Source organism: Daphnia pulicaria, chromosome 7 (assembly GCF_021234035.1).
Source record: "Daphnia pulicaria isolate SC F1-1A chromosome 7, SC_F0-13Bv2, whole genome shotgun sequence".
Lineage (NCBI taxonomy): Eukaryota > Metazoa > Arthropoda > Branchiopoda > Diplostraca > Daphniidae > Daphnia > Daphnia pulicaria.
The window spans coordinates 5231997-5246727 of NC_060919.1; the positions used below are offsets into that span (position 1 = coordinate 5231997).

At 41.8% G+C, this 14731-nt stretch overlaps 3 protein-coding genes across 16 annotated transcripts in view; all 3 read left to right on the forward strand.

The window, feature by feature from the left end:
* The window catches only part of LOC124349362 (voltage-dependent T-type calcium channel subunit alpha-1G-like), a 33299-nt gene extending 27479 nt beyond the window's left edge, over positions 1 to 5820 (forward strand). For 7 of the 13 annotated variants that reach the window (XM_046799870.1, XM_046799872.1, XM_046799868.1 and 4 more), the window contains 8 exons: positions 54 to 275; positions 354 to 546; positions 1220 to 1294; positions 2142 to 2293; positions 2391 to 2631; positions 2703 to 2852; positions 2949 to 3241; positions 3574 to 3863. In XM_046799870.1, coding sequence (XP_046655826.1) covers positions 54 to 275; positions 354 to 546; positions 1220 to 1294; positions 2142 to 2293; positions 2391 to 2631; positions 2703 to 2852; positions 2949 to 3241; positions 3574 to 3780 — 1533 coding nt within the window. In that variant the 3' untranslated portion in view covers positions 3781 to 3863. Of the gene's footprint in view, positions 1 to 53; positions 276 to 353; positions 547 to 1219; positions 1295 to 2141; positions 2294 to 2390; positions 2632 to 2702; positions 2853 to 2948; positions 3242 to 3573; positions 3864 to 4527 lie in introns of those variants that run through there. The other 6 variants (XM_046799878.1, XM_046799876.1, XM_046799880.1 and 3 more) reach the window with 3 other exon arrangements.
* A 582-nt stretch (positions 5821 to 6402) lies between these two features.
* On the forward strand, positions 6403 to 8784 carry LOC124349666 (neurogenic locus notch homolog protein 3-like). The gene is made up of 5 exons (XM_046800438.1): positions 6403 to 7211; positions 7555 to 7791; positions 7856 to 7921; positions 7993 to 8134; positions 8222 to 8784. The coding sequence occupies exons 1-5, from the start codon at positions 6496 to 6498 to the stop codon at positions 8531 to 8533; spliced, it is 1473 nt and encodes a 490-aa protein (XP_046656394.1). The 5' UTR covers positions 6403 to 6495; the 3' UTR covers positions 8534 to 8784.
* Positions 8785 to 9238: 454 nt separating this feature from the next.
* LOC124349898 (extensin-like) lies at positions 9239 to 11823 on the forward strand. 2 transcript variants are annotated; one of them, XM_046800829.1, is made up of 4 exons: positions 9239 to 10455; positions 10553 to 10673; positions 10751 to 10828; positions 10890 to 11823. In XM_046800829.1, the coding sequence occupies exons 2-4, from the start codon at positions 10665 to 10667 to the stop codon at positions 11709 to 11711; spliced, it is 909 nt and encodes a 302-aa protein (XP_046656785.1). In that variant the 5' UTR covers positions 9239 to 10455; positions 10553 to 10664; the 3' UTR covers positions 11712 to 11823. The 2 variants fall into 2 exon arrangements, with proteins under 2 accessions (XP_046656785.1, XP_046656786.1); XM_046800830.1 differs by having other exon boundaries at positions 10556 to 10673.
* Positions 11824 to 14731: the final 2908 nt, after the last annotated feature.

Consider the following 14731-nt stretch of genomic DNA (forward strand, 5'->3'; position numbering starts at 1 on the left):
CCTCTGTCGGCCGACTTATTTATTTATTCTTTGAATCTTTGCTCCTTGGACAGTTATTCAAAGGCAGTTTCTTCTACTGCGAGGGACCCAACATCCGTTCGGTTCGCAATCGGACCGATTGTCTGGCGGCCGATCCTCGCAATATGTGGGTCAACCGCGCCTACAATTTCGACGACCTGGGACAGGCCTTGATGGCCCTCTTTGTCCTCTCATCCAAAGACGGCTGGGTCAACATCATGTACACTGGGCTGGACGCCGTTGGGGTCGACCAACAGGTTCTGTCTACTCAAAAAGAATTTGAAAATCAAAATTGAGAAAATTGATTGACACACTTTTTGCGTTTGAATGGCCAGCCGATCGAGAATTACAGTGAGTGGCGCTTAATCTACTTCATCTCGTTTCTGCTGCTGGTCGGCTTCTTCGTGCTCAACATGTTCGTCGGTGTCGTCGTCGAGAACTTTCACCGTTGCCGTGAGGAGCAGGAGAAGGAGGAGCGAGCTCGACGTATGGCCAAGCGGGCGCGCAAAATGGAGAAGAAGCGACGAAGTAAATCGATAACGTTATCTTGTCACATTTTTCTCTAGGCCGCCCAACTTTCCCCGCCATCACTTTTTATTTATTAGATTTAATTAAGCTGGAAAAGATGTGGCGCTTTAGACTTTTGAAATTAATTCGCGGGAGCTGTTCAGTTCATATATGACACTTTGTTTAATTAAGTTTTTTTTTTTTTTTTACTTGAGTGATTCCCTCCCAGCGACCCCGTACGCTCCACTTCATTATTTATCTTCCGAGTTTATTTTCATATCTCTAAGAAGTGTGACAAAAAGCCGACTTCACGCTGTTTTTTATATATAGCCTAGTCCGCTCTAATCCTTCTCGTTATTTATTACTGCCTTCTCTCGTTAGTGGCCACCACTTAGACACTTTCGCATTATCGTACTGTTGAATTTCTTATCGGTGTTTAGCTTCTTCGTTCCATAGGACCTCGTTTCCGTTCCACTTCTTTTCTCTTATCTTTATTGACTTAATCTATCGACTGCAGCGTTTTAGTGTCTTTTCATTTCATCTCACCGTAGAATTCTTTCTGTTCTCTTTTTTGAGTCTGGTTGGTTTTGATTTGAGTTTATCGTCGTTCAGGTCGCGAAAGGAACCGAATATGTTTTTTCTCCTTTTTCTTTTTTTCCTGTATTTTATTATTGAAATGCCATTTTTGTTCAAGTTGGTATTGTAGTCGCACTCAATGACGTCATCGATGGCACTGAACGCGGACCTAAGCCCAGAGCCGTGAAAACGGGTAGGAAATTAGCCATTCCTGACCCACTCACTGTTGTTTTATTTCTTTACCTCTTCTAGCCACATACTAGTCTAGAGATAGCAACAACATAAAACAAAAAACAAATCAGCAACATACACAAAACCCACATCCCCCAATCATAAAAATATTTGCACTGGTGTGATTTTTTTTATTTCGCTGGCTTATCAAGATTATTACTTCACATAGCCCCCAAAAACACACCCCCCAACATTTATTTATTTATTTGATTTTTTTTTTATTGATCCAACTGTGACTGTCGGGATCACTGATAAATCCATTCCAGGAAACAAACATCGCCGACTTGTTTGTTCGCACCCTTGCGACTGTATCTAGTACCTACTATATAGATAATTCCCTTTCTATTATGTGGATTGCCTTACATCTCATTACCATCAGAATGAATTCAAATTTTTGTAATTCTAGTTACGTATAGTCGACGAGCTGCGGCATGACTTTTCTTTAATGACGCTATCAGAGATTTGACATTAACGGCACGTCGTCACTCCTTTAGTAGTATACGTCATGTATTCTGAATGCCACACACAATTTCATTTTTTTCTTCTTTTTACAAATGTATCACCACAATCAGTTTGCGTGTGATTTCAACTTTTTGGCCCTGATTTCCAAGCGGCGATTGGGGGGTCTGCGAGCTTTATTATATTCTACATTATTATTAGGCACATGTTTGACAATTTCTTTTGCGTGCAGTTTGTGTTTGTCTGTGTGGTTTCGATTGATGATTCCATTCACGACGAATGTTAACTATTTAGTTCAGTCATTTGATTTTTCTTTTCTTTTCTTCGCTCGACGTAATAATCCCTTCCAGAGATGCGACGGCCACCGTATTACACCAATTATTCACGTTCTCGGCTGCTGATTCACAACGTGGTGACATCTAAATATTTTGACTTGGCCATCGCCGCCGTCATCGGTCTCAATGTCGTCACCATGGCCATGGAATTTTACCTGATGCCGCCTGTAAGTTGATCTTCCCTTATTTTATTTATTTATTTTTTCTTTAATAAGCAACAAACGAAGTTGTTGAAATTGTACACGACGATTTGGAATGCCGTAGGAACTGGAGTCTGCTTTGCGCATTTTCAATTATTTCTTCACGGCCGTCTTCATCATCGAATCCGGTTGCAAAATGGTGGCCCTGGGAGTGAGACGGTACATCAAGGACCGCTGGAATCAGCTGGACGTTTCCATCGTCATCCTGTCCATTGGTGGCATCGTTTTAGAGGAAATGAAATCCGATTTAATTCCAATCAATCCCACCATCATTCGCGTCATGCGAGTCCTTCGGATAGCCAGAGGTGAACTACAAAAAAGAAAATTCTAAATTCATTTAAATACGATTAACGTTGTCTCTCCGTTCTTCCTTCAGTTTTGAAATTGCTGAAGATGGCCAAAGGAATCCGTTCTTTGTTGGACACGGTGATGCAAGCCCTGCCACAAGTCGGCAATCTTGGCCTCTTATTCTACTTGCTCTTCTTCATATTCGCCGCCCTCGGAGTTGAATTGTTTGGTCGACTGGGTAAATATTACAACCAGAACAAAAAAATTAATGAGCCCCCCGGCCGACCGGAATGAAATGTTTCGTGTGTTTTATCGCCATGTTCCGCCTGTCAAGAGTGCGACGACGACCATCCGTGCCAGGGACTGGGCGAGCACGCTCACTTTGCCAACTTTGGAATTGCTTTCTTGACGCTGTTCCGGGTGGCCACGGGCGACAATTGGAACGGCATCATGAAGGACACGCTGCGGGAGAACTGCGATCACTCGGCCGATTGCATCAAGAACTGCTGCGTGTCCCGCATCATCGCTCCCATCTTTTTCGTCATCTTCGTCCTGATGGCCCAGTTCGTCCTGGTCAACGTCGTCGTCGCCGTTCTCATGAAACACCTAGAGGAATCGCACAAACAGGTAACGCAACCTTTACCTCACTCACTCCTGAATAGACAATTTCCCATTCACTTAAATGATCCTTGAATCCTTCCACCGAATTACCGACTCATCACCCAAATTTCAAACCAGCTATTAAATGAATACCAAAAATCGAATTCACTAATCTAATATTTAAAAAAAAAAAGTTAACCAAAATCAAAACAAATATTTAAAACAAATTACCATTGTAAGAATGTCAGTTAGAGGAGGTAACCAAATTTGAGAACTTTGCAAGAGGGATGAATTTATTATTAGACGGACGTGCTATAAGTTCCCTACGTGTGTGTGTGTGTGTGTGTGTGTGTGTTCAGACGGCGGAAGAAAAGATTCAGACGCCGACAACGGAGACGGAGGGCGATACGGACGATGATGCTTTGGTGGAAGAGGTGCGAGAAACCAATGCCTATCCCATGATAACGTTGAGTGTGGACAGTGAAACGGAGGCTGAAGTCAGAGAAGAAGAAGATGTCAAAGAAGAGGAAGATCCAACAACGGCATCTTCAGTCTGCAGTCCTTGACGGCGGTGGGGGTAGGAGGGAAAGAAAGGACCGCCATTGTGTGCTGGAAAAGTCTCTTTTTGGGGGAAAACAAAACAAAATAACTCGACGAACTCACGCTCGGTTATGATATCAATCATCACAGCGAGTGAGTCCAAATGCAACAAGGAAAAATCGATGGATATAACCCCCCTCGAAGGAAACAAGTTTCGCTTGAAACCCACAAGTCTAGAGCGTAAGCAATCGATTTGGCAAGGCAGCACCAACCACAGTTCGATCACACACTTTTTTTTTGTGTTAGACTCTTTAATATAATTCTCTTACAATTTAACCATCACGTTTGATAACAACACCCTTCTTTTTCCATGGTATAGTTTTATTACTTTTTAATGACTGGATTATTTTTGACCTTTTTTTTCTCTCTTTTTCGGCTTTTGATATTTGATTTCCCCGAGCCTCAATAACAACCCCGACCGAACACCAAAAGAATTCAGATTTTTTTTTAAAAAAGAGTGTTATCCTGCAGATGTGCATGTTTGGGATTGGAATGACAACCGCAAATATCTATAGAGAGAGAGTCGATCGGAAACTAAACATTGCCTGGTAGATCCACCCAGGAGACTGCTGATAGTATGTTTCAAAGAAAACCCCACAGAATAAAAAAAGAGCTCCCGACACCCCCTTTCGTGTGATCCCTCTTATCTTGGTTGAATTGAAATTGATGGATGTATTTCTCTTCTTGTCTCCTAACATGTATGGACGCGACAGATGGAAGACGACATGGAGATGGAGCTGCAACTGGCGGAAGAGTTTGCCCCACTGCCGACCGCCGACGACGAGACGAGGAAAGTCAACGACGAGATGGAAGAACTGGAACTGACTCACACGGCTGGATCATTGCCGCAGTAGCAGAGAGCTCCCTCACCCCCCACTGCTCTCATCGAAAACTCCCCCTCCAAATTTAGAAAGTTACGTGAATTTTTTTATTCTTTTCTCTCGTCCCATAGTTAATATTCAAATGATATGATACCCTAAAGGATATCCGCCGAGTCTTTTCTTGTGAAAATTGACTCGTGGATTTTTAGAACTTTTAAAAAATCGTCGCCCCCCACATTGACGAATCGGGGCGATTTGCGTCTGAAAAATTGAAACTACATATTCTGCCGCATACCTGTTTTGAAGTGCAGCAGGTATCGAGCATAGGAATAGAGTCACCACCTTTTTCTTCCCTTGTAGTCTGAAAAATGTGTATTGGTTCTTTTGTTTTTGTTTGGTGTCGCCCACTGAGAAACTGCGAGAGCCAAGACCCTCCTCTTTTATTTACGTCAATCTCTACTTGAAAAGAAAACAAAAAGATGATCGGGTTTATTAGGTCATCGTCGTCATCTTTTCGTTAACAATATCGGAAAGCACTTGAGCGCCTTCTCATTCCTCTGTGTAATGATCCACATGTCCTCCTGCACCTGCAGCTCCTTCCATCCAAGACCACCAACTTTTTGATTTTTTCTTATTCCCTCGAATTTCTTGCTTTTTATTTTTGGGCCAATTACGAAACGAAAAAGTTCAGTCTCACACTCATGATCACACCTGACCGTCTCACCGTAACTAGACCGTGACTATGTGTGCGTAGAGAGCAGCGATTTCGTCGTCTGCGGGAAAAATGGGAAAAGTTATTTCTTTAAATTTTTTTTTGTTTGGTTTTTCAATTCTCTCATCTATTTCTCTAGTGTAAAATGAACTTAACCAAAAGGAGCGGATACGGTTTTTTTTTTTGGAATATATATAATTGTTTTCATGATAGTTTGTTATGCCGTTTACAAGAAATTGAAAATTTTTCGGGAGGATTGTATTCGAGTTGATAGCAATACCTTATTATACACACCTTATTCAATGAAAAGTGAACAGACGATATGACACCTTATTATACCACCACTATACACCCTACAGTATACACTCAAAAGACCTCCCAAATTCTGTACTATTGTAATCTCCTCTTATAAAAATGCCCTTGTAAAGTGACGCCGTGTTACAACAAAAAAAAAATATTTCGTTTCTGTTTCATTCGATTTATTTAATATGGGTTTATTTTATTTTATTTTTTTTTACGTTGGTTTTTAGTTTTATTTGCGCCGTTATCACGATCGTCCGATAAGCGAATTTAATTTGGGTTTTAGATTTGAAATGTAATATGTTGTTCAGCTGCGCTTTGAAATCGCCTTACACCTCTACGTATGGCGAGTAGTAATGTTATCGCATCGTAGACGTGACGAACAATCGAACGATTTTATTTTTCACCGTTCAAACAGCTATATCGACAATATCATTGAAAAAATAAGAAAAAAATATTTCAATGGGAAATATGAATTCTCATAAGTTTCTCGATGAATTTTTGACTCATGCTGTTTCCGTTTGATGGCATTTTCCGACTCCCACCTAAAAAGTGGAGTTGACAGGATCGGAGTGATACGAGAGAAACAGCTGGGTTTTAGCCTAAGCTATAAAAGGCCGTGGCGTAATATTCCTGTGGGTTTGGCACGATGTCACGAAACCTTTTCAACACGTTTATCTCTTTTACATTTGAGCTTCATCTTATCTATTCGGTTTGGGCGTTTTCAACTATCAAATGAAATAGCAACTATTATAAAAAGGCTCCCAAAACTTGACAGTCGAGCAGCTCACCAGTGTGGCTGATTTTCAATCCTTCGACGAGTTGAACTGCTCGCTCAGCCAACAGAAATGGCCGGTAAGTTGTTCAACGTTTTTGTTATTGTGCTGTTGCTGGGCATTTTCGCCCTTGCCACCGAAGCTTCGACAGGCGGGAAACCGTTGAAGAAGAAATCAGTTCCGGAAAAAACTGGCAACAAATATTCCTTCTCCGACGATGACGAATTAATGTTCGCCGATCAGAGTGGCGACGGTCCAGATGACAATGAATCGATTGACGAGCTCGACCCTGATTTTTCGGTTGACGGGTTACCGGACCTTAACGAGCTCTTACCCGAAGGAGAAATAGATGCGGTGATACCAACACGGAGACCCGCCTACCGGCCACCAGCAACAGTTAAACCTCCTTGCGGCCAAGCCGGTAAACCTTGCCAATCTGCGAATCGTCCGCCTTGCCAAGCCGGTAGACCTTGCCAAAATGCGAATCCTCCGCAATCTGCGAATCCTCCCAAGCCTTGCCAATCTGCTGGCAGACCTTGTTCACAGGCGAAACCTCAACCATGCCAATCCGGAAGGCCCTGCACACAGGCGAAACCGACGCCATGCAAAACCAGTAAACCCTGCCCGTCGGTCAAACCTCCGCCATGCCAAACCGGTAGACGTTGCCAGACGGCCAGGCGTCCGTGTTATTCGAAACGCACCTGTCAAACTAAACGTCCATGTCAAACCAAGCGTCTATGCCAGTCACCTGCGCCCATTATACCACCGGCATTCAGCCCTACGGTTGTGTAAGTTATTTTCAATTGTAACATATTTGTAGAGAGTTGAGAGTTAGACGGTGATCCTAATCACGTCCCGTCAATCATCGGTTTGACAGCCCATCGTTCGACCTCAAATATTGGTTAACTTTTTTCTTTTATCACGTTTTAAATGGGTAAAAGATTACAGCAATATATATATTTGTGTTTTGTTATGACAGATACTTCTGCTCAAATCTACGTTGATTAAATGTTATATGCCTTATTTGTACAATGTAGTAGAGACGTGGCTTAAAAAATAACTATGTGAACCGTATAGAGTTCATAAAACTATGATAACCCATCTACGTTAACTTTGTGTGTTTCTGTGTAGGTGTGGAAAATCCTATTACTGTCGCAAAGGTTACCAAGGACCTTGTAACAGAAATGAAATCTTTACTCCGAATCCCATTGCCATTGCACGACCTATCCAACCCACATGTCCTTCGATTGGGATTATTTCAACAGGTTGCATCTCATCTAAAAATCCGTTGCCTGTCAAATCCGTCTCAAGCAATCCCGGATATTGTGCCATTCGCTACACACAAAAGCCGTGCTACGGCTATCCATCGTAAGTGACTACCGACTCAAATAAAATTTGAAATCAAATTTATTTTTCAAGTATCCAATTCCAGGACCTTTCGCTATTGCCAGAATACAAAGCTGTGCTATCCGACTTCTCCCACTCCAATTATCTCACGGTAAACTCGTAGAACACATGTCTCAGTTACATTTGAAATATTGAAGTCGTTTTATTGGATTTTGAAATTAGAAGTAAGTTGGTCGTTCCGAGCCCATGTCCGGTCGATCAGTTTTTCACCGCAGTGGATCTTTCTTACGGCTTTTGCCGTTGCAGTCGACCCAACTATGTCAGGTGTCAAAAAACCAACCGCTGCTACCCAGCGTACACCAAGGTAAAGATAAGACCTGGCATGATGAAATGATTAACCAACTATATTCCCATGATGATCCTCACATGACACATTTTTTTTTTTTAATAGGGCACCTGTTCTATCGGCCAATGGATGGTTCCTTACGGAAATCAAGGCTTATCCACCTGCCAAATCTGTCCATGCCCGTCAAAGGCTGACGGCCGTCACATTTATTGGAGCGGACAGTTCGGAAGACCGGGCTGCTACAAGTCGCAAACTCGTGGTCCTTGCCGTCAGGGCATGCGTTTTGTGATTAGCGATATTCTCACGGGCTCCTCACGTTGTGTGCCAAATTATTCTATGATACGGAAGCAGCCGAGTTCGGGTTACAACTCGTTAATGAATGACTGGAACTTGTTTTACGGTGGCTTGACCCGTTAACTATAGTCACCGTTGGATAGTTTCTCTGATGCAGGCAGGTTTTTTTTTTTTCAAACAAAACAAGTTGATAGGAGAGTGGAAGAAAAATGGAAAGATTTTTGTGGTTGCGTAGAAGCTGAAGATTTTTAATTGAATGACGCCAATGCTAAAATCAATATACTGCCAAAAGAAATATATAATGCGCTGCCATTCAACTTTGCACTTGTATTTTTCGTTAACTGAAATAAAGTTTCTAGGTGGAGGAAGTAAAATGTGTCGTTCATCGTTTTTTTATAATTTGCGCCATGAAAACGAGTACCCTAAATTGGCCGTTCGTTGCACACCGTTTCATCTAGTTTTATATTGAAATGACATATAACAAATTAACAATGAATGAATATGCATTCAATGGCTTTATAATTATGACAGGATCGGCAACAGTGTGACAGAGGTTCAATCTCATTTCCTATCCTCCAAGACAGAAGAGTCTGCTAGAAGAGTTTGATGTCGTCAAGTGCATGTGTGATTGTGTGTTTTGACAGCTAAAAATGGAGTTCTTGTCACATAGTTTTCATCAGCGGTAATTTTCCAAAATACAGTACTTTAGACTAAATTTTCCCACCAAGAATCTATGCAACAACTTTAAGGCTTATGATAAGCTTACACCTTCTACCTATTACAGTTTACCGAATGTATAAATGGAAAATGTTATTTGAGCCATATCTGTCTAGTTTAGATTTTATTGCTTTTTGTCAACATTTTGTGCAATATAACCTAGTCACTGATTATCACTTACCGAATTTAGATCATGTGGAATTCGCTCTTATCCTCGTACACAACGACGTATATATTGTTTTAATTCGAATGGATTTTCAGTTGTAAACCAGGAGCCATTAAAATATTACTTGATAATAATGTGAATCACACAGAAAAATTGTACAGTTAGGCTGACAGTGTAACTGTTTCGATCAAAGTTTCCTCTTTCATTTCTCTCAATTATGTATTCTCTTATTAGTAGAATCCATTTAGATTTCTCGATATTTTCGCGCAAGAATTTTGCCCATCAACCTGCCATCAAGTTAATTCGGAAAAAAAATGTTTCGCTAACTTAAAAAAGGGCAAAGTTTTTTTTTAAATTCCACATATACTTAGATTTGATTATTATGTTACATTCATAAAATCGCAGTCTACTTATATGATTCTCATTGTTCTTGACCAAATATTCGTGATATTAATTGAAGCACACGAAAAACAATTGAATTCACGAAAGAGTGAGCTTTCCGTATAATCCGGTGGGGGAAGGTTGGAGAAAGTCCAAATTAATTAGTCCATCTCAACTATCGGTTGGCATTCTAGGAAGTTGCTGAGCACGGTTGAGCAATAAAAAACTTATCAGGATTCATTGCTGGTAACTTGTTTGACTGGAAATCTGTCGTATCGTCACCTCCTTTATGCACCAACCTAAAAAATTATTATCTCTTCAACCGGTTTATGTGATGAACAATTCAACAAATAATAACCGGATGTGGGCAAAAAGCAACAATGTCCTACATGTCAGCCATTCGTTGCGTCGCTTTTCCAAATCGACAACCCATAGTCCTATATATCTATGCTTATCGCTGATATCGTAATACCAAATGTTGTGATATTTATAGTTTGTAGTTACTTTATCTTATTATCTGTATTTGTCTATGATGTGCAATCGATGCAGCATCACGTAGCCCTGTTTGTCCTGTCGCATATTCTAGGCGATACGCCTCCACATAATGGAAAATATTTGTACATCCGCCAATGTAGAAATATGTGGGGCAACTGGGGCATACATCCATTTTCGCCTAGTTTGTTTTACTCCTCTTGACATCGCAATTCTCATTGTACGATACGTCAAAAACCCGTCAATCCAACGACTCCAGGAAACAAACGGAAACAAAAGAAGATGATGGGTAAGAACTTGAAGATCATCTCAGATAGAAAGTAACTGGTTTTATTCAGAACTTTTCCCCGTTTTGCTGCTCATCAACTGACATTATCACGATCAAGAAGATTCTGTTCACTTGAAGCTGTCATCATTGAAGTATGAGCGGGTATATAAAGGTTTGAATCGAAGGAAAAAAGTATCAGTTACACAACTACTTCTCTTCTCTTAACAATCATGATGAAGGTAAGCATTTTATTAAAAATCTAATCATTTTTACTTTTTAAAAATGTTGACTGTATACAAATTGATCTGTGTAATAGTTTATTCTCTTCGCCGCTTTGCTTGTCATCGCTGCCGGTGACAACAACAACCAAGCCGCGGATTCTCAAGTCAACTATGTAAGTTTTCTCAAAGATTTTGAATATTATTGATAGTTAATGGCTATAATTTTATATGCAGCCTCCTCAACCGTATAGCTATTCCTACAATGTACTAGACGAAGAATCAAACAACGATTTTATCCATTCTGAGAAAACCGATGGCAAAGTGACCACCGGCTCTTACCGGGTCTCACTACCCGATGGGCGCACCCAGTTTGTTACCTACAAAGCCGACGAGAATGGCTTTACTGCTAACGTCGAGTACGAAGGTGAGGCCCATCATCCTGATGGGTATGTTGCACCTCCTACACCGTCATTCCAGGCACCAGCCGCACTTCCGTACTCAGCTCCTGCTGCATCAAACACCAAAGTACGTGAAGCTCCTTCCTACAACGAAGCTTCATCTTCAGCAGTGCCGGTTGCAAAGGAACCAGCCCCACCAGCCCCAGTTGCCCCTAAGACTCAAGATGCGCCTGCCAACAAGGAGCCTACCGCTTCGGCTCTCAAAACTCGTGATGCTCCTTCCTACAAAGAATCCTCCACGCCGTCCTACAAGGATTCTGTTACAACTTACAGTCCTCCTTCTCCACCTGCTTACAATCCTCCTTCTCCACCTGCTTACAATCCCCCTTCCCCACCTGCTTACAATCCCCCTTCCCCACCAGCATATAGCCAGCCTGCTGCTCCAGCTTACCAGGCTCCTTCTCCACCAGCATACAATCCTCCGTCTTACCAGGCTTCTGCCGCAACACCATATCAAGCTCCTGCATACAAGGCTCCTGCCTACAGGTCTCCTCCACCAACCTATAGAGCTCAATCTCCACCTTCATATCGATCCCCAGCTCCTCCTACCTACGGCTTTACCCCTATTGGCCCTACCCCACTCGCTTATAGAGGCTAAAATTCGAAACTTTGAACTCGTCTTGCTGGTCAAGATGTGCATTATTACTTGGTGGCATTGTCAACAACCTATAAAGTTTGCTTTGAAATAATACAAATACGTTAGATTTAAACAAGCTCCAACGAAACAATTGTTAATTTGTTATTTATTTTTGCTTTTTGTGCCAGTACCAGAAGAGTTTCTGTACGGGTTTTCGTTTTTTTTTCCCCATTGGTATGGGATGATTTAAAGAATTGATTGCTCAAACATGGACAACATCACTTTCCTCTCATGGGAGAAGAATATAATGCGCGATGATCTTCCTGATGCTGCGGCTAACAACAAAACAAGTACAAGGCAACATTAATCCACACCAAGGTTAGTGATCAAATAATTTGACATGAGAATGTTAAGAGATTAAAACTTAGAGATTACAACGAAGCAATCGCTGAACTGATCAATCTGGCTGTGCAAGAATTATCGCCAACGTAGTCAAACAGTAAACATCGGGTTTCTCCAAATCCAGTTCCGACCAACGTTGCTTGTATAGGGACAACGACTTTTTTTTCTTGACACGCAAGATACATTTTGTAAGTCTATAGTAAGACTAACTGATCACCTCTCGAGGAGCATGATTGCCGGTTAGAAACGGATTCGTTGGTATCCTTGGAAGACCCCGGAAGAAATGAGGAAACAAAAGGTGTTGATCATGATCGACTTCCAGGATCGAGGAGCAATGAAGAGAGCAATCGAAGAGCAATGAAGAGAGCAATGAAGAGAGTCCGTTAGGCCGTTCTTGTGGCCGTTAGGCCGTACAATTGGCCGTCAGGCCATAATGTGATCATACACATTTATTTGTATTCTCACTTTGTTGTGGGATACGCTTTGCTGCTATACCGAAGGGTATCCATATGCCTCGCTATACAGCAAAGCGTATCCCACAAATATAAATGAATGTGATATCATCACATTATCAAACACTTGTCAAACATTCCTATATGAAAGCATATAAAAAGCAAAGCGTATCCGACAGCAAAGCGTATCCCACAGCAAAGCGTATCTCACAGCAAAGGGTATCCCACAGCAAAGCGTATCCCACAGCAAAGCGTACCTCACAGCAAAGGGTATCCCACATAGGGCTGTGGCCCGGGACGTTTTTAGCGGTTTTTTTTTTAATGGGTTTTTTAGACGGGTTTTTCTTCTTCCGCGGGTCGTAGCGGGTTGGGCCAACTGAGTGACCGGGTTTGGCCCGGGCCAACCCATGGGTCAAAAAAATTTTACCGGTCGGGTAACGGCCCGGGTAAAAAATCGGGTCAAACACACTTTTTTTTTTACAAACTTAAAAAATTCCCTAAATTTCTTAATTATCTTCTTCTTCCAACAGTGACACGTCAATTCTGTCTTCTGAACACCACTGAACGCCCTTTTCTACCACTTATCCTACTTTTCATGCTACGAAATTATCGTAGAGCATTTGGCGGCAATATTTTGAGGCCGCAGGCATAGAGAATAATGAGCTTCTCTATGTGACTACTAGATGGCGCCACCGCTCGGGTTGGCCCGCGGACCCGGGGGTTCAACCCGTCGCCCGCCCCGTTAAAAAAAATGCCTCGGTGGGTCGAGTCGGGTTGGGTTTTTTTTCGTTCAGCCCGGGCGGTGGCCCGGGTTTTCATCGCCCGGGCCACAGCCCTAATCCCACAGCAAAGCGTATCCCACAGCAAAACATGTTGTTAACAAGAATTAAAGAATAGAAAGTTCAATATCTACAAAATGAATAGTTTAAATGAGCCACCTCTGCCCATATGTAAATATACAAAGAAAAACATAAAACAAGATAAGCGCCACGGCGGGTGTGTGGAGAAGTAGACAGTTGGAATGGAGAGAAAAATGAAGAAATGGAAACGAATCAAAGTGAATAAAAGAAATATGGCAACACGGTGAAGAACGTCATTTTTGGCGCCAATAACGGCGAAAAAGGGGGATGGGCCTTCTTAATATATATCTCTTTTGTTGCTTCGACTATAATAAATAATGCTTTAAACTATAATAAATTGAGGAGAACATTTTACACGTCGCCCACGTGTGAGAACTAGCCCATATAGTTTCCAAATAGCAGAGCATAAAGGGCCGGCTTTTTTGTCTTGTTCCCCGCCAGCATTCGTGTCTGGTCCGTGATTCGGCAACATATCAATACCACCACTAGTCAAACTATTTGTGTTATCTATTGTCGGTCGTCTATACAGAACTACGAGAATAAAAAAAAACTGCCCAAAGCGCGCAGGGATAGTCTTGACAGTTTCTTCTCAACAATCTGCCAGTGGGGCCAACCAGCGTATACACTGTATGTGTGAGTACAGCCCTCAGCCCAGGCAAAGTGATCAGACTTGCAGAACTGCGCAACTCGACCTGAGAGTCACGCCAAAAGATTCCCAGAGCACGAATGCACCACTAAGACATGGAGACAAGAATAAGATCCAGATAGATGTGTTGTGTGTATGTGTCTCCTGTGGCCCCAGCATCTTCGGTTTGGCCAAGTGAAATGTAGGATTGATTTTTCGTGTACGATATACATTGGATATATACATATATATACATGTATATTGTATTTCAGACCAACAAGTAGATCTAAAAATGATCGCATTATAAGCCTCGTGATAAGTTCTTGCCATCACCCAGCAGCAGGTAGTCACTCCCACAAAACTCAAAAAAGAAAAACCTTTTTCTGCTTCATTCGTTGTAACGATAAGGAATAATAAATATGCCAGCAGATCTATAGGCTGGGCGTGAAATAATGGAGGCGAGAGCGGGAAAAAGTCGTGTGCACTCAAACGCCGGCGCCGTTCTATATAACAAATCTTTTTCACAAAGAGCCTTTCAAATCTAGTCTCAAAAATCTTTCGCCCTTCTATCCAGCCCAATGCCTTTGATAGAAGAAATATATATGGAAATAGGATTTTCGGCAGGGCGAGGGGGAATCTCATATTATTAGTCTATGAGCATCTACAAACTAACATAAAGTTTTCCTTATTTTAATTTAAAAA

What these genes read in the sequence shown, in the direction of transcription:
- LOC124349898 (XM_046800829.1), top strand. An exon ending in CGGATTCTCAAGTCAACTAT is followed by an intron (nt 10,829 to 10,889) that starts GTAAGTTTTCTC and finishes TTTTATATGCAG; the next exon opens with CCTCCTCAACCGTATAGCTA.
- LOC124349666 (XM_046800438.1), top strand. Translation starts at nt 6,496, where the DNA reads ATGGCCGGTAAGTTGTTCAACGTTTTTGTTATTGTGCTGTTGCTGGGC. An exon ending in GCATTCAGCCCTACGGTTGT is followed by an intron (nt 7,212 to 7,554) that starts GTAAGTTATTTT and finishes GTTTCTGTGTAG; the next exon opens with GTGTGGAAAATCCTATTACT. An exon ending in CCGTGCTACGGCTATCCATC is followed by an intron (nt 7,792 to 7,855) that starts GTAAGTGACTAC and finishes ATCCAATTCCAG; the next exon opens with GACCTTTCGCTATTGCCAGA.